Consider the following 21,415-nt stretch of genomic DNA (forward strand, 5'->3'; position numbering starts at 1 on the left):
CACCTAGGGGACCCTTTATTACTGCAATTTTATGGTGCTAATGTTGTAAATCAATTTGGGAGTCAATTACATGGTAGATTTGCTCCAGTCATTAACGATTCTTGACGAAAATTCTAAAAGAGCTTCCAGCTGAAGAGCATCAAGATACTACTACTTAATATTGATGATTCAGCCAAATCGTTAGTTGCATATTTAGTCAAGTCTATAGTTGAATCGTGGATTGGCGTTCTTTTGTATGGTCTAAAAGTGTATTCCTAGGCATTCAATTGCTTCTTCAAATGTTATGTAGGCATAGATTGAGCACAAAAGATGTGTTTTTTTTTTTTATTTTTCCGCCTCAAAAAGTTAAAAGATTTTATTAATCAACTGTAACTTTATGATATTTGGACAAAAGCCCAGCTTTCCTAGATAGAGTGCTTCTACACTAGAAGATAGGAATGATTCTCTTCTCATCACAAACTATAGTTAATGCATAATGACTGAGATTTATCCATAAATTCATATTGTTCATATTATATAGACAAAAAGAAACACATATGAAATAGATTATCAAAGGAAGGGTTAGCAAGATGGGGATTTGTGATTGATACATAGTGTAAATAAAAGCATTATTAGCAAACACTTGGGCATACCTGATCTATATCGATTATGCGCCTCAAATTTTGTCACGCCATCTCACTTATTCAATAATTGAGGATGTGGCAATATTTGGACTACATGATTTACAAAATCAGATCTACCCAACTTTTTACGGAGTCTAAATCGTGTGATGCATTTGTTCTCTTAAACTTATGCATTGGTGTTCGTAGTACTCCTGAAGAAGGTGTTTATTTATTTCTTCTTCTTCTGGTTCAATTAGATACTTTGAATATCATAAATTAGTTGATTTTAAGAAAAAAGAAAAACACAAACAACATATTGATATGAAAACAACAATGGGCCCATGTATTGTGAGCCCGATATCTCGCCAATGTGGATTTGTCCACTGACAGTAGTGCTATACTGGAACCAACTAGCTATCAGGCTCTAAGGTGTTGTCATGCTATAGGGGAATTATTTACAAACTGCCAATCAAAACTGGGCTCAAATGGATTTGAACCACTGAAGGCCCTTCTGGAAAATCCAATAAAGAGCTTTGCCGATTTCCGACCCTCGACACGTCACTTGAACGCGTTTGAGCCATGCAAATTGCCAACGAATTTCATTTTTTGCTTCTCAAATTTACTAGAGGTACCTCGGCAGTTGCACAGCCAGGCCTTCTAGAACATTAGTTAAATACATAGTAACAAATGTTTTAGTACATGATGAATAAAAATATAAGAAAAAAATTAAATATAAAAACAATTAAAATTTACTGTGAAAATAAAGTTCATATATAAAGTTAACCCCAATTTATTATGATTTGGAAAAAAAATTTTTAACCAATATTATGTGTACGTAATGATACCAAAAAAGAAAAGAAAGCAAATCTATTATGAGTGCATTATCGGTTTAATAGCAGCATAGTTTTAGTTGTAATTAAATAAAGAGTAGTCATAATATTTCTAACATATTAATAATTAGAAAAAATATAGAAAGCCACAAAAACCTGTCACTATCTTCAACATCAATAAAAAAAAAATACAAACTTGCATATTTTTCTTTTTTTTTTTTTGAGAGAAAGAGCGAGTTAATCTATCCATTTAAATCATGTCTAATAGCATTACAAATAGATGAAAACATTATCTAACCAAATAGTTATAGAATACGTATAGCAAGTTAAAATAAAAACATGAATTGCCATATTTGTAAATCTACATATGCAAATTCAAACCCAACAATTTGTTTGATTGCAAATATGTCTTCTTAATCAAAATAGAATTTTCTAATAATATTTTGTAGAGTGACACTCTAAGCTAAAAGCCTCAATACTAACTTCCCACCAAATGCATTCCTTTGAAAACTGCAATTGTTTTAGCTAGTCAGATCGACAAAATATTATTAACTTCTTTAGTCAAATAGTAATGATATGTCCAGTTCTATGCCTAACAATCATCTTAAACTCTAATTACATTATCTATCATTATGGGCAATAGAAAGGGATAAGAGTACAAAGTCATATAGAACCAGTTTAAGTAAAAGATTCTGAAATCTAATTTTGCACTTTTTTTTTTATTTCCAAGCTATCATTTGCTAAAATTAAAACCATGAAAATAAACTATCTATTATGGATACAAGCTAGTCATTCAAAATGTTGAATGAAGAGATATAAAATATTATCTTCACATTCTAAATTGCTAGCCCAACAATTATTTTACCCGTCATCCACCTTATCCAGTTTATAAGCACTTTTCACAATTAATAAACTTTATATAAATTAAAATATAATTACCTATCCATAAATTAAGAGATTATGGTTAATTTTTAATTTAATAGGCATCATTTTTTTTTCTTCCTGATCATCGTTTATCTTGGATTTTCATTTATTAGATTTTTTTCTCCTCTACTGTAGTACTATCACCCTATTATCAAATAACAATTTTAATAAATAAAAAATTAGAATTAGAATGAATCTGCATAATGGTGTTATTTATTTTATGAGGGAAAACTAGTTACAATTCTTTCATTGTTAGCCTAAAAATTCTTCATGTAATCACCACCCGTCTTGTTGTCAGCCTTTTCCAAAAATAAAAAGATCAAAAAGTAGTTTCAGAATAAATAAAATATAAAAAACTAAAAAAAATGTTTCTTTAGATTTGGGGAAAAATATTCACAGCATCACATACCTATTTTGGGTAGAAAAGAAAGTTAGATGAAGAAGAAATAGGTGAGAAAAGCAATAAGCAAAGGTTGCTGATCAAGACGCAAAAAATGACAAAAAAAATCAAATAGTATATACCAAAAAGAGACATTAAAAGTAGAAGATCATGAATCATATTTATTGGACTATGGAAGAAAGGAAATATCAAACCCATTCTTGACCTCCGATAATGAAATCATTCATTTAGTTAATTATGGACAAAAATGAAAGAAAATGCATCAACTAATCCAATAGAGAAAAAATAGAATCAATAATTAATTAGGATGATACGGGAAAAAATAGAGTACAAAGTGAAAACTAAATAACAAACCTGCAGTGTACATGGGAATTTGTTTAATTATCTTTAATCAAAAAGGAGAAAGGAAATAAAGTGAACAAAAGAAAAAACAAAGCAAAATGAAGAAAAGAAAAGGAATGAGCCATGTGTCAAAATGAGAGGGATCCACTTGGCAATCATTGAGGTTGCTATAGTAACTCCACTTTCTTCTTATATAATAGGTAGATTTATCGATTTGGAATAAAATTCCAATCTTCAATTGCAAAATTTTGTTTATTGTGGAGACTAATTAAGCTGATTCAAGAGAACATTTATCAAGTGAAATTAAAGAAGACAAAGCAAGATGGGAAAAGGTTCGTTAAAAGATGGACTGAAAAAAGGTGGGTGGTTTGTTTAGTAAAATGGAGCAAAGGAGGAATACTTTTCCCACATTAGAAGATCATCAGACTGCACAAAAACATGCAGAGGAAGCTGTGGAATCCCATGCCAAACTCAGGGAAAATACCAAAGCTGTAATGAAGGAGTTCAAGATGATCCCACCAAGAAGCCATTTCTCCAATCTTTTTTTGTTTTTGTTTTTCGATCTATCCACCTGTGGCCAAATGGTCAGCCTATACATGCAAACTGAAATTTGCATTTCCCTTTTATTTATTTCTTAGATTAGCTAAACTGCTGCACTTGTAAGATTACATTTCGATATGATTTTGCTCATTATGTCAAAGCTCTGTGTTCTTTTTTTGTGATGTTGAAATTGACTTTATGAATCTTGAATAGAAAAATGCTTTTCTCTTCCCTGCTCTGTTTGTCATGTTGGATGAAAACCTTCGTGTTGTGTAGCAATGATCTTTTGCGTATATGTATATGTATGAGAAATGTTAACAAAGTAATAGTAGTTATTATGTTTGGAAGATGAACAATTTTAAGACATGCTTAATGTATAGAATACAGAGAGCCAAAAAGGTTTACAATGGGATCTGTGGAATCGGGTACTATAAAAAAAATTACATTGACAACCAATTAAGGATAGCCTTTTTTCTTGGAAAAGTTAGAAAGAGATATAATTATATTTCTCCACATACAACAAAAAATTTTCGTTAATACTGACGGACTTGAGGGGGTTGAATGCAATTTTTTCTTGAATTTTTTGCAACTATGAATAATTACCCTAAGATTTTTTTTTTTGGGTTATTAAGTATGGATTGTTACATTGGCCCAGTGGGTCAATCCTCACTTGCAGTAGGGGTGGGCAAAAAAACCCGCCGATCCGAAAACCCGATGAATCCGATCCGATCCGATCCGAAAAATAGGATACCCGATCCGATTTTTCTCAGCGGGGCAGATGAGGGTCGGGTACCCGAAAAATCGGGTACGGATACGGATCAGAAAAATAAAAACCCGCGGATACCCGACCCGCAGGGTATATTTTATAAATATTAAAAAAGTAGGGATCATTTTATAATTTTGTAATTTTTAATTCTAAGTGCAAGTGAAGTGGCTCGCAGCCTCATATTCTAATCCTATATGATCTACTCTTCTCATTTTTTTTGAAGAAAGCGAATATTCTCGGTGAAACATGAACAAAATGAAAAAAAAAATTTGTGAAACTCTGTTATAAAAATTGTTCATCCCTTTCATCTTTTTTATTTTTATTCTACCTCCATCGATCTTTCCTGCAAATCTTGCATCAATTCAATCAAAGATTTTTGTTTGGAGTTTCAATTTTCTGTTAGCTAGATAATTAAAATATTTGTGTCATTCATTTGCAATTATATCTCTTTAATTTGTCTCTTTTTATTTAGTGTAAGAAATTTATTTTTCTTTTTCATCACCTTAATACCATAAGGTCTATTCCAAAGATGTAAAGAAGTTGGGGAAGATTTTTAACATTATTTTTTGTTATATTTTTTTCAAAAATAATTAGTTCTATTCAATTCTTTTCCGAACTTGATTTCACAATTGACTTATTTGAGATGCGGTCTTGTACCATATTATCCTTGGGGAAGTTACGAAATACTTATTATCCTTGTGTTTGTTGTGTTGTAGAAGTTTGAAATGTGTGAAAATGGTGATGTACTCAAAATTATTATGAAACTTCGTTTTGTCTATTAGATATTCTAATATGTACTAAATTTATGAGATCGATTTGATTATTGGATGAAATGTGTGAGAATGGTGATGTATGGACTTTAATTACAATATCTCTACCAATATTAATTGGAAAAGCATGTTTTTTTATTGAAAAACATGTTGATATTAAGTAGAAAATAAATTTTTTTTATTGAAAAATAGTTTTTTTTAGGGGCGGGTACCCTATGACCCGCCCCTTTTTTTCGGGTACCCGCTATTCGGGTACCCGAAAATATTAGGAGCGGGTTAGGGTCGCAAAATGGCTGATCCGATATATTAGGGTCGGGTCAGCCAAATCATGTTAGGGACGGGTACCCGACCCGTGCCCACCCCTAACTTGCAGCGAAAAAAATCTAAGGGTTGTACTACAGCATTCCCTTAGTTTAATTGGGTCTGTATACCCACTAGTCTCCTACCACAGCCTCCTTAGGCTCCCCTTCTCCCTAGATTAGGATAGAATAGATTATACAAATGTATCATTGCTGATAGAAAAAAAAAAAAGTATGGATTGTTACAGTAACGCCCCAGGTTTGGGTGCAGGTCGATTGAACCGTGGCTAAAAACTAAAAGGCAATAGCGCCCCAAGATGGTCGAGAATATAGGCAAACTCCAGCTGAAGGAGCTAGGCTGGATGGATTGTATGAGTGCATTCTCTGCGCTTGCTGCAGTGCATCACGTCCTTCTTATTGGTGGAACCCTGAAGAGTTTCTTGGACCAGCTTCATTGCTCCATGCTTATAGATGGATCTGTGACAGGTTGTACACAGAAATTTATTAAATACAAATGTGCCAGAGACCTATATAAGGAGTTATAATTAGATAAAGAATGATGTAGTATACAATTAATGTGACACCTGTGACCAAATTTATGTGATGGAAATTTATGGCATCGCCTGTTTTGACATCATTTAGATCAGAGATTTGATCTGTCGTGAATTCATGATTGATTGTTTTTATAAATCAAAGGACATCAAAATGTGCATGTCCTGTAACAATTATGACCTCAATTGTTGTATGTATAACCTTTTTTTGGCATCTTAATTATAAATTTTTGTACGGCATTTTTGAATGAACTCTTGAGATAAACGATTGTTCTTAAAATTCTAGCACAATATAATTTTTTTTTAAAAAATGATCAACAGTGATTCCTCACTCATTTCTCTTGATAACTTGAACCTGTTACCGGTCAATCTGTTACAGGTGAAGTGTTCTATCAACTAGTCGTTGTCAATTCTAGCGCAATGCTGAATTGTGTTCTTTCCTCTTGCAGTGGAGACGATTATGCAGATGAGGGGCTGCAGGCATTGACAGAGAATCACAAGCGTTTATACCGGTGCAGGACTATTGAGAACTGCACAGCAAGGTGCCCTAAAAGTCTGAATCCAGCAAATGCCATTAACAGGATGAAGATTGAAAACCAGACATCTGCTAGATATACCAGTTGAAGAAGGTGAAGATAAACCTCAGCCTTCCCCTATTCTACAGGCCTAATCATGCGTCTTCTCAACCATAGAAGCTCAAATGAAAAATATGTGTTATGCTAATCAACTACAAACTACAAAGTAGGTGGTATCAGTCTACACTTGATGATCTAGTTCTGGAAATAGTTGGGTTGGAATAAGCTTTGACTTAATTGACTTCTGTCCCATTGAACATGCACGTGAAGGGGAGTTTGACTTTGACCTCTGTCAGCCAAATACCAAAAGACTAACCAAAAAAGAAAGAAAGAAAAATCAATCAATTTAGTCGAATGTTAATAATCAAAATAACTCATAAAGTCCAACAATGAACGCTAAGGGTCTTTCTATGTAATACAGTCTGAATTATGGGTTCTCAATATTCCCATTTACATTGTCATGGAAGGGATAATGCAAAACAAGTTTTCTTTTTTTTTTTTTTCTCGTTAATATTTTTCCACGTAACAAAAAAAAAGAAGTTAAATCTACTGCACGCTATTAAAGTTGGATGCATGAATACATGTAAAATTTATATTTCAAATTAGTTGTCATCCAACGATAATAGTATAAGCTGTATATACATTGTCAGTATACATAAAATTAACTCTAAAAATGATGCTAATTTAGATTGTCAGCATCCAACGATCATTCAACTGCTGTATTAGGCAAATATTCTAGGACCCAAAATAATAAATAGGCATCACCTCCTCTTCTAAGATAATAACTATCTATCTAAAGTTCATTAAAGTTTCTAAATCTTTTTGTCCTTAACAAACTATATATAGATATTTTTCTTAACCTGAAAATCAGGGCACATTTTCTACTAGAGGATTATCCACAATGTACTCTTCTAATAAAATTGATGTGGAAACGAATATACTACTCTCTTTCAACCCGCAAGCATGACCCGGCCTAGTACCAGGCTCAGAGAGGGAAACGAGCTTGGACAAAAAGAAACTAAAACGACGTCGTCAAGGAGCGATACCTTCTTCACATGCCCATGAACCCCGTCTTTTCACTCATGATAAAACCCACTTCAAATTCATCTCTCTGTCTCACAAAATTTACTGCAAAATAAAGAAAACGCCACTTACCCATGTGCCAAATTTGTAAAAGAAAGTAGAAAATTGAGAGGAAAAAGGTCAATGTCAATGTCAAGGGTTATCTTCCCCTCCTTAAGAAATCGCTCTGCAGCATCCTTTAATACTCTGAAAAGGTATAACCATCACGTATCTATGTTGTTTTTTGGCATATTTGGATAGATTTTTTTTTTGCGGGCATAGTTTATTTTCATGTTTAAGCATGTGGGCTTTGTTTAGTAATTTATTTCAGGTGATTATTTTTGTTTGTTTGATTACTCTGCAATTCAACTCTTTAGTTTTCTTCTGGGTTGAGTTTAATTTTCAAGCTTTTCTGAAATTTCCTTAATGCATTATGGCCAAGGAGGAGTTTGCAAAGTCTCGTTGGAGATGGGCTCATTTAGATTTTTAGTCGATTTTTCTTGGCTTGTGCTGTTGGAAATGTGAAATGGTAAATCTGAAATAATGGAGGCTTTGAACATACTAAATAGCATGTATATTATGAGGTTTGTTTGTTTGATTTAGAAGAGTATGAGATTCCAAAGCAGTATTCTGCATGACTTGTTGGTCAATGTGATTTTTCTGCATGACTTCATTGTTCTGCCAATCCTTGAACGTTTGCTATATTTACTGATCGAATCAACATAAGAGATTTACAATCGATTATGTAAAAATATTCATTACCCTTATTCTCTCTGTGTAGATTATAGATATCAAAGTTTTATGGTCTGTGCGGTAAGATTGAGAGACATGAAAGCATATTTCATTTCAATGATAATGAATGCGTTTAAGGAGGGTATCCAGTACTTATCATGTTAGGCATTTTGGCAGTGATTTTTTTTTTTTTAATTATCTCTCTGGTGATGTATCACAGAGGAGGTGGATTATTGTCAAGATATGTAGAAATAAACTGATGATGAATTTAGTGTTAGTGGACTTGAATAAGAAATGGAGTATTCTATTACTGGTCAGGTTGTCAGCTTTAAGAGCTATCGTGCTGAAGGATGTCAGATGGATGGTTAGAAATTGCCATTTCCTGTTTAAGTTGCTGATGAAGGTTCTTTGTGGAGGCAGAGACCAACTTGGTTTTTCTGGGATATCATCAGAAATTTCATTTTGCCAGTAATTTAACTAAATGTTTGCATGACCTGGATGAGCAAGTTTCTTATAGTTCAATCGGAACATTTCAAAACACGTTGAACTACTATGGGAGACTTCTGCAGGATATTGAAGAGAGAATACAAATCTCTGGGTAGAGATGTCCCTCTGATTCACCATTGTTCCTGTTCTTGTGATTTAGTACGCACAAATTTTCATCTATATATAAGGCTTGAATGTTTTAAGACTTGGACTTGAGGCTTTTGGTTTTAATGAGGAACCTATGCATTGTTTTTTGTGTATGTACGTGACTACTTTTTCACTGTACAATCTTGCTTCTGACATTTATGGCGTGTCAATTTGTTGATGCATGTTCATGCATATATTCAAATTGAGTTCAATTGACTTTTGTTTATACAGTTGGGGCTCTGTATGTGCAAGAAAAGTGAAATAGTCTAATCTTGAGGATGTTTGTTAGAGTTATTCAAATGAGACAAAATGTTGTGGCAGAATGAAGTTGTAAAACATAAATCCTCATCTAAGCTTGCAATTCTTCTTTTCCTTCCTGGGATCTCTCCCTCTCTCTCTCTCTTTCACACACACACACACATACAGACACACTTGCCATTTCGCACACACAGTCTGACCAACCCTGAACCTCCTTGGCACATTAAAGCTAATGATATTGTTTCTTTTTATACTGCTGCAGGTTTATTCCCTGTAAGAGTTTCCACTCTGGCAGATGTTTGCAATCAGCAAAGAGCGCAAACTCTCCTCCTTTATTGCCTCCAAAAACCACGACCTCTCATTCCTGGAGACCTTATATAGTTGTATGCTAATTAACTTGCTCTTTGCTTTGAAAACCTTTTATGACTGAACTTTCTTGCTTTCTTTTAATTCTCCAGCTCACACATCTTTTTATTAGTTTGTTTCTTCCCTGCCATGTTATTCACTTAGTCTTAGTTTGTCTTTTGCAGCCTGGTGCTGTTTTGGCTGGAGTTGGTGGTCTGGCATTTTTTCTTCACTACAATGACGAGAGGAGGGCCATCCCTAAAGGTTATATTACTTCCACATTGTAATCACTTAGAAGTCTGAAACTGAAGTTCTTCTCGTGCATTTTATGAAATACTTGCCAAAGGATTTGTATAGCTCGCTAGGTGTTAGTATTGAAGTTGTAACTGTTGACCAAAAAAGGTATACATTTGTTTGTGTGTGTGCGTGAGAGAGTGTGTGTGAGAGAGAGAGAGAGAGAGAGAGAGGCACAGATTGTGTATGCTCGCTCTCTCTCTCTCTCTCTATTGGTTGTTTACCCATCTTTGCACGGTGTACAACACATTCACAAACTCTCTCTCTCTCTCTCATAGTTTATTTCTTCTATTTGCATAGTTGAACTCTGAGGGCTGTGATGAACGTGTCAAATTTCTATTTGTTATTTAGGTTGTAAGCTAGTTTAGTGATGAGTTATGGTTATGGGGAATCTTTGGGAAGTTTCTTGATGATGACCTGCAACTGGGACAAGTGATGATTTGGCCGGTATCTGTTGGCTTTTCTGAAGGGAGGCTTTAGGTATGTTGCAATCTGTTTTAACAATAGGTGATCTGGAGATTGGGACTGATCTGACTTTTGCACCTGTAATTTTTTTCTAAATTTTCAATTTGCTCCCTCAATATTTCAAATGCATTGGCCTTGCTGTTATTATAAAGTTTCATGGACCATAAGATCATCATACAATTTCATTATTCTGAACTTTTGATGGAACTGAGTAAGTTGGAAACGAAATTATCAAGTAAACAAATTGGTTGGAAATCAATCTTGACCCATAGATGGGATGGTAAACTAGCTCAGGACAGGCTCATAATGCTTCTTACCGTTATTTATACTATCTGTTCACATATCAGTTGGAGTTTAGAATTTGTCTCCCATTCATGAGAAACTTTGGTTGCTGGGGATCTAACTTATAAATCACATATTGTGGTATTATATCAGTTCGAGCACATATTTCCAGGTTATGTAGATAAACATCAGATCCTTATGCATAAGCAGTTGATGCAGATATTTATCAAAATCGTCTTTCCGTTTGTTTGAATCAGGCCAGGGTGAAAAGTTTGAAAGAAGTTCCATTGAAGGGCCAATAATTGGTGGTCCTTTCAGTCTAATTGATACTGAAGGTCGGGTGGTCACAGAAAAGAAGCTTCTGGGTAACTGGGTTCTTCTCTACTTCGGTTATACTTCTTCTCCTGATGTTGGGCCAGCGGAAGTTCAAAAGATGGCCAAGGCTATTGACATTCTAGGTTGTATTCTTTAGCTTGTACTTCTATTGAATTATTATATTTTGAAAGACGTTAACAGCTAAACTTTTGTATTCTTGTTGTTACAAGATTCTAAACAGAATCTCAGGGTTCTACCCATATTTGTTACACTGGATCCTCAACGTGATACCCCTTCCCAACTGCATGCTTATCTTAGAGGTGAGCTTTTCCTGTTTGTATTTTTTTTTTTTTGCTGTTGCTATATTCCATTCCTTGAGCTTGATAAAGTTGTTTGTATTCTGCCATGAAGGTCTATTAATATGCTGTTAATGATTAAGCTCCATGTATTCTACTTGTGTTAAAACTCAATTGCAGAGTTTGACCAAAGAATTGTGGGACTGACGGGACCAGTTGCAGCTATTAGGCAGATGGCACAAGAATACAGAGTGTATTTCAGGAAAGTTGATGAAGAAGCAGACGATTATCTTGTTGAGTCTTCCCACAACATGTATGCATCGGGGTTTCCTTCCTCTTTCCTGACCATCTGTGTTGTTTGTCTATTGTTTTCTTTTCAGTCTTTATGACGTTCTTAATGAGTCCAAAAGTTCGACAAAGTTAACATCAATAAACCTCAAACAGGTACTTGTTGAATCCAAAAATGCAAGTAGTAAAATGCTGTGGAGTGGAATACAATGCAGAGGAATTGTCAGAAGCCATAGTCAAGGAGCTGAAGAAAACTATAACATAGTCATTCTGCTGCATTCTTTTTGTGTAGGAGGAACATCTGACTTGGATAGCAATCTACTTGTCTTCTCTTGCTCAGTTGAAGGGCTGCTTACTCTTCCCAAGTTTCATTGTATTAGCGTTAGAAATGATGGATGTCTCAAACAGAGCTCCATCTACAGGAGTGCTAGCGAATCATTTACTAACCATTCCCTTCAAGTTTTTTTTTTTTTATGAGGTTACACTTCAACTGGCACAGACAGAAAGAAATGATCTGAGATGGAAAGCTTATTTTTGCTATTTTATTAGCGGAAAGAGTGTTTTTGGTCAGATCTCAGCTCTGCCTTGGTTGTGTTTGCATTGTTATTGTTGGTATTATTTTTTGGGTGCGAAAGTGGATAATTAATGTTAAACAAGTAGCTGAATCTTTGCAGTCTGGAACATCCGTAAGCCCCTACAGGCATATACATCCATCCTCGTAATGGCAGCATCCGGGATCGTACCAAAAATTTCATGTAGTTGACAAATCAAATTGGCATCAAGAAGTACAATTTGTATGTATATATATTTGTTGTGGCTATGCTAATAATTGCTACGATGAATATGTGGAGTGTGGAAAGCATGCCTTCCCCAGCTTCAAGGAGGATGTAGGGTTGGTATGCTACGCCAAAGCTTTGTTGACAAATTTTGAGAAAACAAATGACCTTTGCCTCTAGCAATCATCCGGATCTCCAGACATTGCTGTCAGAAATGCCATTTACTACTCCAATGAGTAATGCACTGCGGTTTGCTATTGCATCCCCCTCGCGAGATTTGGAGAGTTCTCGGTCACAGAATTAGTATAAGCTGAGTTGTTTAGCATCTATCAGAAAGTGTAACTTGTTGGTGTAATTATGAATTTAATTACGTCGGAAAATCCTATTCTAAACCACGGTCCAACTCATACAGATACAAACCTAATGATAATCCACCTATTTGATTTTAGATTGTTTAAAAATATTGGAATGAATTATCTTGATTTTCAATCGTTTTCACACACCCAGATATTTGACAAGGGAGTTATTTTTTAATTGATAATTTGGGTTTTCCCGATGAGAAAGCCTTCCTTTGTTGGTCTTGGGCATAAAGAACCAATTGGCTTTAGCTGGAGTCCATACGTGAGAGATGATATACGTTCAGTTCTTTGTACGTGAAACAAGAAAGGTTTTTTAAACAATTTGATTAACTAATAACCTTTCGTTTTCTTTCTTTTCTGCCATGCAACTCATCTCTTTAAATACAACCGTGGAAATCTAGCCGAGCGTATCCACAATGCATTAGGCCTAAGGAACCAACAACAGAAGTCTTTGATTGGTACGAAATATCCTCTTTTTGAGTTGCATTCGTCCTCATCCTCTGTTGTCTTCTCTTCGAGTCTGGACTCTTATTTGTTACTTTAGGTTATGCTACATAAATCCGGCCGGAGCAGCCCCCTACACAATTACTGGTACCATGACCATCCTAGCTATTATGGTCGAAAAATAAAATCGGAGCTTTTCTGGGATTGAACATGGGGGAAGAATCTTCAAATTACACCCCTTCTTTACCAAACGACGTAATTTTCCAAATCTTGTATCGTTTACCTGCTAAGACCCTAGTCGGATTTATTTTGCATGCAAGTCATGGCAAAACCTTATGACCTCTGACCAAAGCTTGATCAACACTCATCTCCAAAACCAGGCACCCCGGACATTGTTGCTGCACAGTTGGATCGAACCAGAATACTGCTCCTGCGAACGAATCCCCGAAATGCATGCCCAGAGAATCGCAAATGCAGATCATAACTACACAATCCTCCACAATGATTTCCTCTACCTTAGCCGGAAAGTGTATCTCTTAGGTAGCTCTCGAGGGCTGTTGTGCTTTGAGGAGGGGTGTGGATGTGGTCTCCAGAGATTATTTCTATGGAACCCAGTGCGCTTTACGGCAATGCAGATTGTTATAATCACCAAGAACCACCAGTAGAGATCACTGGATTCTTGCTGTTGGCTTTGATTTTGATCCCGTGACTGAAGAGTGAAGACTACAAAATCGTCATAGTATGTGGTGTTGGAAACACTATGAAATGGTTGCAAAACTAACTAGAAAAGGTTTCAAATCGTGATTACAAAACACTTTCCTTAAAGCTTCATTCGTCCGTTATAATGTGCAAAAGACCAAGGACAAATATCCTCTAAGATAAAATGAAATTTAATTGTAATAACTCTGCACTAAGTTGTTACAATCCCCCAAAGAACAAAGAAGAGAAGAGTAGAAAATTTTTGAGATTTGTAGACCTTGATTCTGCAGCAAAAAGGTTTCAAACTGATCCATATATAGAATTTCATATCCCTTAAATGATTATTGAATGTTTGAAATTGTTTGGAGATGCATCCCTTCAAATGGCGTTTGAATCATTTGAAACTCAAAAGGTTGCAAGCACAATTGTAGAAAGTTGTTAGGTGTGACTTTTGAAATTGAAAATTTCTTCAACAATCCCCTGCCTTTTTCAATATATTGAAAATTTCTTTATGGATCACTGAAAAATTCTGATAATTTGTATGCATAAACAATGGTATCTTTCGATTGAACCACTATCTTAGTGTTAATTGATTATAACTTATTAATACTACTTGGTAGACAAGTTTTAAACTAAGAGTATAAGCAATAATCCACATAAATTAACACACACATAAATTATGTGACTTGTTGCATATACTTTTGGTTCAAAATTTGTTTACCAAATAATATTAACAAGTTATAATCAATTAACACGAAGATAATGGTTCAATCGAAAGATACCATTATTTATGCATGGATTATCAGAATTTTTCAATGATCCATAAAGAAATTTCAATATATTGAAAATGGCGGGGGATTGTTGAAATATTTTTAAATATTGAAAACCTAGGCAGAATTCTACGAGTAGATTTCTGTGTTTCATTCGCAACTTTACAGGTTTCAACAGTCATTTGAAGAGATACAACTCCACACATGATTGTAATGGTTAATAACTATTTAGGCGACATGAAATCTTATTAATATGGATCAATTTGTGGTCTTTTAGTTGCACAAAAAAATATCTACAAATTCTAGAGAAAGTTTTGCTCTTCTTTTCTTTGTTCTTTGGAAGTTGTAACAACTTAGTGTAGAGTTTTTGCATCCAAACTTCATATTATTCTATAGGATATTCGTCTTTAGTCTTTTGCACATTATAGGGGACGAATAAAACCTTAAAGAATGTGATTTGTAATCAAGATTTGAAACTTTTTTCTTGTTAATTTTGCAATCATTTTATAGTATTCTCTTTGTTGTTGTTCCAACATGTGGTGTTGATATGACACCACCACCTGAAATGGTCTATGAAAGGTACAAGGTTGGGATATATAGTCTTGTGAACCATTCTTGGAAAACAAAAAACAATCAGCTATGGTGCTAATCCTACCCCCAGAATAATGCCATTGTGGGATTCAATGGGACTGATCCTTAATGGATTTCTTTACCAAATTATAGCAGGGGGTGTAGTTCTACTGGATTCAATGGATATATGCAGGGGTGGTGCAGTTTAGGTGAATGCATTTAACATAAATCGAGAAATACTTGAAACTATTTTCATTCATTCCTGATCATGTTCCTATTCAAACTTACCATAGGCTTAGGCTGTTCCAAGCATACCTTTCTATATCTGGATTTTAATAGTCCAAGTGTGTGTGAGCTTTGGGTGAGGGAACAATCTCTGTTCCTGGGTAAAACTATTTGCCATAACTAAAGATACTTTGGATATTCAGCCTATCCTTAGTACAGCCGATGTAATGCCATACCAAAAAAATTCTGGCGACTATTGCACCGAAGCCTGGTGGAGCAAGTGAGAGAGGTACACCACTCAGACGTTCTGTTCTGTATCATCCGGAAACTTGAACTGGAAGGCTTGAAAATCTGACAAATGGAGGGATAAAATATGCTACAAATATGTTCTAGTTGGCAATTTTGCAGAGAGCTTAGTGTCCATTGTCCCACCTGGTGAAAAGGATTTCCTGTCTACACCCCAAATAAAGGTGGCTCAGATAAAAGAGAAGAAAAAAAGCAGAATGCCAAGAACACTTTCTGCATAGAAATTATTTGGTTGCCTTCCTTTACGTTTAGGGATGAGTCAAGTACATGCTTGAGCATGTTAACTTGTTAAAATTTTCTGCAGTCACATGATGAACAGTTGAGCAGCTGTTTGGTTAGATTGATTGATTGGTTGAATTGATTGCACATCAAGAGTTTAATTTGATTGAATTGACTGTTGGATACTAGTACTTGTCTAACATCATGCTGTGTGTGCCCTTCTACACTCAGGAAGGAGGGGTCCGTTATGAATTCGCTGCCATGTATTTCAGAGAGTCTACCCTATAAAGAACAAGGAAGACGGGCAAATCGATGTTTGTCACTTATTTATTTAAGTCGTACGTCACTTAATGCAGCACAATATTTAGTACAAAATTATTCCTATGTCAAATGAATTTTTGTTTCTTGTTACTCTGTAGCAATAGATAGCTATATTCAGTTTCCACACGGCACACTAAACCCGGACCTTTGCACATTACTATCTTATTGACTTTCAAAAGTTCACTTAAATCTTTGCAATTTTAGGATTTTAGCCCAATAGTGATTGACTTTCAACTGTAATATGAGATTTAGAGTGGCATAAAGGACTATAAATCTTGGCAAATGGGGGTTTATGTCCCGATTACCAAATGTAAAGGCCCGAATTTTTTGTGTTAATTGAAAGAAACCTATCAGCGGAGTTGGTATTGTTCCTATTCCTCGAGCCAAAGTAAAGGCAGCTCCAACCAACTTCATGGTGATTAGTCTAAAAAAGTGGACGTCTTTAGAGTTATAAACGTACTTACAATTTGCTATTGACTTGATAGCCCACATTACAGATTAAATTACGCTATCAGCTAGAAGAGGACTATTGAGACAGAAAATCTCAAGGTTTTTGAAATTCGACTAGCCAACAAATTTTTAGGTCAGATATCAGCTGTATCACTCAAGGTTCTAGATTTTGCATTTTATCAATTGTTGCTGCATGAAAAAAAATTCCTAAATCCTTAAAGTTTATGATCACAATGCTGAATTTTGAGTTTCAAGCACATTTAGACTACGAGGAAACAAGAATCTCAAGGTCGTTGCTAAGTTCGGTTACCGAGAATTTTGATGCTAAATCCATATGTCAAAACAAGAAAAGAAAAAGAACTTTAATAAGGAAAATGCACAAATAGAAAGAAGATGATATCTTGCCTTTTGTGTTAGAATAGGATTAAGAAATAGGTGAGCAGAAACGATGAAACATTTCCCCTTTGTATGCATCCTCTTAATTCTAGGCAGAATCAAGAAGATGGTATCAAAGTAGATATAAACAAGAAGGCTTCAACATCAAGTACCTACACATCCTCTCATTCTCTTTTGATCACAAGTATCAATAAATCTGCTTATATTCTGGAAAAGGAAAAAAAATACCTTCAACCTTAAGTTTTTTTTTTTTTTTTTCAACTTTGAACATCCAGTATCCCCACTTTCAGTTAAACTAATCCACATTTGACCCGAGAGTATCTGCAGAGTCTGATTTTTATTCGAGAATGAAGATTTGATCCAAAACTTTTTAAGGTACCACATACAGAGTTAGCCGATATTGCGACCGCTCATTAGCATTAATATTAGCAACCCACCTACCATCTGGTCCAAGCTCATGAATCAACTTCAAGTATATTTTATCTATGTATCTAAGTACACAAATTTCCAATTTCCGTAGGGGCTAGTGTCACTTCACACTCTAGAAAGTCTTGAGGCTTTGACTTTTTCGTATGAAGATGGTGTCAAAGTGGACAGATAGAGGACTTGAACATCAACTACTCATGCGTCATCTGATCCTCTTTGTTATGACTTATAAGCATGTATACATCCTCGTATTCTAGAAAGAAACAAAAACTCTTCAATCTCGAGCAGAATCCACCTAACATATCCGAGTTCATCTCTAGGTTCTCATTCCATATTGGTTAATTAGCGTCACTTTACATTCTAGAAATCTTGAAGCTTTGGCATTTTGTATAGTTCTATGTGGACTATTGTAAAAGGCCAATGCACTGTATAGTACTCCCTTGCTACTTTGACACTAGTGTGAATACCCGTGCTACGCACGGTGCTGATATTATTGAAAAAAATAAAATGGTGAACAACTAAAGGTGAAAAAATTGAACCAACAAAATTTAAATGTAATATCTGTTTAACAATAGTTTGAAATATGATAGAATGTGTATATCATTCAAGAACTGTCTTTTTTCGAAAGATGGATCCTGAAAAAAAAAATTAAAATTTATATTAAAAAAGGGAATGATATATTTCTACAAATGAATGCAATTGAATGTTGTTAAAATGAACCAATAAATGCACTAAAATGCCTCCCATCTATACCTCAAATTGCACTTTAACCCATGAATTTTGTGCGAAATTATCCCTCTAATTGCTTTTGTCCTTTTCGGTTTTTTCACATGTCGCTAACTGCTTCATTCCCTCTGCTATCACTTGTATATTTAAAATCAATTTTTAATATTAAATAAAAAGGAATGTATTAGTTTATAATATGTTCATAATATAGATAAATTATTAAATTTGGAAAAGGGCGTATGTTCTTATAGGCTTATTTTCTTTTTTTTTTTTTTGGGAAAATGAGTTTGTTCTTGTAGATTTTTTTTGTTATTTTTTGGATACAGAATTGTTTTTCAAAGATTTTGGTTCGTAGTCCCTACTATGTTTAAATCATCTTTTAATATCCAATTCAATATTGTCTTTTAATTTGACAGCCTCTATAATTTTTAATTTATTCTTTTGGTTTAAGTTCAGTTAGAATTCAGAATTTTTCAAATACCAAGAGAAACCAGATTTTTTTTTTAAATCACTATCTTGAGTCAGGTAGAGCGCTGAAATATGAGTCAGGATTATTTCTTTTGTACAGTTTCCTGATATCTGGCATGATATATAATTATGTCCCTTGGGTTTTTTTTTCATATAGATATCGTTAGGTCTTTGGTATCACTACTGAACATTATCCAAATTTAGAAGGACGCGTTTTTTCTAATCCAGTGGATGCAAAAATACAAAAATATAAAAAATGAAGGTAATATTTCAATTCAAACTCTAAAAAGTAGGATACCATCTTTCAAGAAATTTCATGTCTTCTTTAGCATCTCAAAAAGATGCAACATAGAACAGTTATTTGAATGCTAATAAACTCTCTTTCTACCAATTTTGAAAGGCCAACCATTAAAAGTGAAGTGAAAATTATTGCAGTCAATGCAGAGAGAAAATGATAAAGAAAAGAAAGGCTAGAATGCAATTTTGCCAAAAGAATTTCTGACGAAATTAAAAATTAATCCAATTTTAATAATGGGCGTATAGTGCCTTAGTTATTAGTAGTATCTGAATTGTTTTTCTCTAATTATAAACCATTTTTAATTATTTTTTATTATCAAAAAAATATTTTTTTATTTCATGCACGATCATTTTTGGAATAAAATTATGAAAATAACTATCGTAACATCTTTTTTATGTGATAAATGTGCAATAAAAAATAATTAAAAAATTTCAGTAATACAAACAAATAAATTTTATAATATACAATTTATGTTAGAAATAGTAAAACCCTCAATCATGAATCTATACCATTCGCAATTATATAAGCAAGCAATACCTTATGTTAGAAATGCGATTGTGATTTTGTGTTTATATTTTATCCCACTATTGACTATCTTTGCTTTACAGTGTAACAATAAGCAAACAACCGTTCATAGGATTTTGTAAAAAATTTTCAGAAATAATGGATGATCAGAAAATCAATGCAATATCATTCATGACAAAAAGCAAAGCAAAAGCAAAACATACTTAAAAGGCAGAGGGGACTGACCTGAAAAATTAAGTTGGCAAGAATATACTTCCAATTCTCCGCAAGAAGGTTGAGTTCTGCTAAAGTCTGTGCACATAATATCTTCCATTACTGCTCATAAAAGAAACAAAATCAATACATTTACAAAATGAATAGAGAACCAAAAATAAATAAGAAAATGAGAGAGAGTGGGGGTGAGATAGTGGGATAGTGGGAATAGAGAATTTGTAGGAGTGGTTATAGGATGAGTTAAGATAGTGGGATAGTGGGAGTGAGATAGTGGGAATATTGATGGGTGATAAGGTAGGTTATAACCCACTACATTTTATGTATTAAAATAAATACAAAAATCTAGAAAAAAGAATGAGAAGTTTAGAAGTCATTGAGAGGGTTTCTGCTAAAAATCCCTTCCTGAATACATATAGATATAGATATAGATTATTTAAAACAAATTATGCACTTAAACCGCACGGTACAGATAATGATATTAATTCTGTTAGTAGTTAATAATGATTACTGATTTCTCCAGTCCAAAATTAACATTCAACTACTGACCAAATTGGCCAAAATTACAAAAACAAAAGAAAAAGGGCAAAAAATCTCAATGGTCATTAAACTATTGCTCATGTCAACTTTTGGTCATCACACAATTTTTCATCACAAAATGGCCATTAAACTAACTAATCAATACAATCGTGACCATTTCGTGGATTTTGGCTCTTAATCTACAAAATAATCATAATGCTTATCACTAAGTGTTAGTTATATTGGATGAATTCTGAAGTTGGTGAAAATACCACACGCGATGATCTTGAAGAACTGTAAGAAATAGGATATGAAACATTTAATACCGGAGCTATTTTGCTAAAACTTAATGGAGCAAGAGTATAGGGTCGAGTTAGTAGTGGATGGGTGTTCTGATTATTTTGTAGATTAAGAGCTAAAATCTACGAAATAGCCAGGTTGTATTGATTAATTAGTTTAGTGGCCAATTTATGACGAAAAATTATTTAGTGATCAAAAGTTAATATGAGCAATAGTTTAATGGCCAGTGAGGTTCTTTGTCCAAAGAAAAAAGTTTGAGTATTAAATCTCAAAAAAAAAATAAAGAGAATGTAACAGTCAAAATCACAAAAAGAATAAAACTACAGGAAATGCTAAAAGAATGTAATAGCAATACATTAGGGAATCCCATTTGGCAAGAGGAAAGTAGGTCCAACTTCTACAGTAACACAGCTGGAAGCGAAGCATACATGGGCTGCCCGAAGGAAGATACGTGAACTCTCCTCCTAAGTCCTAAGGGCTTTTTTTGGGGGTCTACCCTGTCTGTTACTTGGCTGAAAAACAAATTTAGAATACAAAATGGCCTACCCCAATTGAGGTTTTTGTAATACCAAAAAAAAAAAAAAAAACTAATAGATGAATTAACAAATAATAAATGTACATTTCTCACACCTTTACTATGATTTTCTCTTCTTAAAAATTCTAGAGATCCTCCTTCCTTTAATGACCGAGTTTTTTGGTTTCCATTTTTCCACCACACAAAAAGGCAAAACAAAGAAAAAATTAAGGAAAAAAAGTAGAACCCCCAAAATTCACATTCCCATTAAAATCAATCCTCAAAAGGAAAAAAATTTTCTCTTTTTCTTTTTTCTCCAAATTCT

General features: G+C 34.1%; 1 protein-coding gene and 1 pseudogene across 2 annotated transcripts; both read left to right on the top strand.

The window, feature by feature from the left end:
* The first annotated feature begins 3,478 nt into the window (after positions 1–3,478).
* On the top strand, positions 3,479–6,694 carry LOC140010533 (succinate dehydrogenase [ubiquinone] iron-sulfur subunit 3, mitochondrial-like; annotated as a pseudogene).
* A 962-nt stretch (positions 6,695–7,656) lies between these two features.
* On the top strand, positions 7,657–11,958 carry LOC113698180 (protein SCO1 homolog 2, mitochondrial-like). 2 transcript variants are annotated; one of them, XM_027217892.2, is made up of 7 exons: positions 7,657–7,876; positions 9,547–9,667; positions 9,815–9,893; positions 10,928–11,128; positions 11,216–11,305; positions 11,462–11,594; positions 11,726–11,958. In XM_027217892.2, exons 1-7 carry the CDS (start codon positions 7,806–7,808, stop codon positions 11,832–11,834), a joined length of 804 nt encoding a protein of 267 aa, XP_027073693.1. In that variant the 5' UTR covers positions 7,657–7,805; the 3' UTR covers positions 11,835–11,958. The 2 variants fall into 2 exon arrangements, with proteins under 2 accessions (XP_027073693.1, XP_027073694.1); XM_027217893.2 differs by having other exon boundaries at positions 7,737–7,876; positions 9,801–9,893.
* Positions 11,959–21,415: the final 9,457 nt, after the last annotated feature.

The sequence above is a fragment of the Coffea arabica genome, chromosome 7c (genome assembly GCF_036785885.1).
Source record: "Coffea arabica cultivar ET-39 chromosome 7c, Coffea Arabica ET-39 HiFi, whole genome shotgun sequence".
Lineage (NCBI taxonomy): Eukaryota > Viridiplantae > Streptophyta > Magnoliopsida > Gentianales > Rubiaceae > Coffea > Coffea arabica.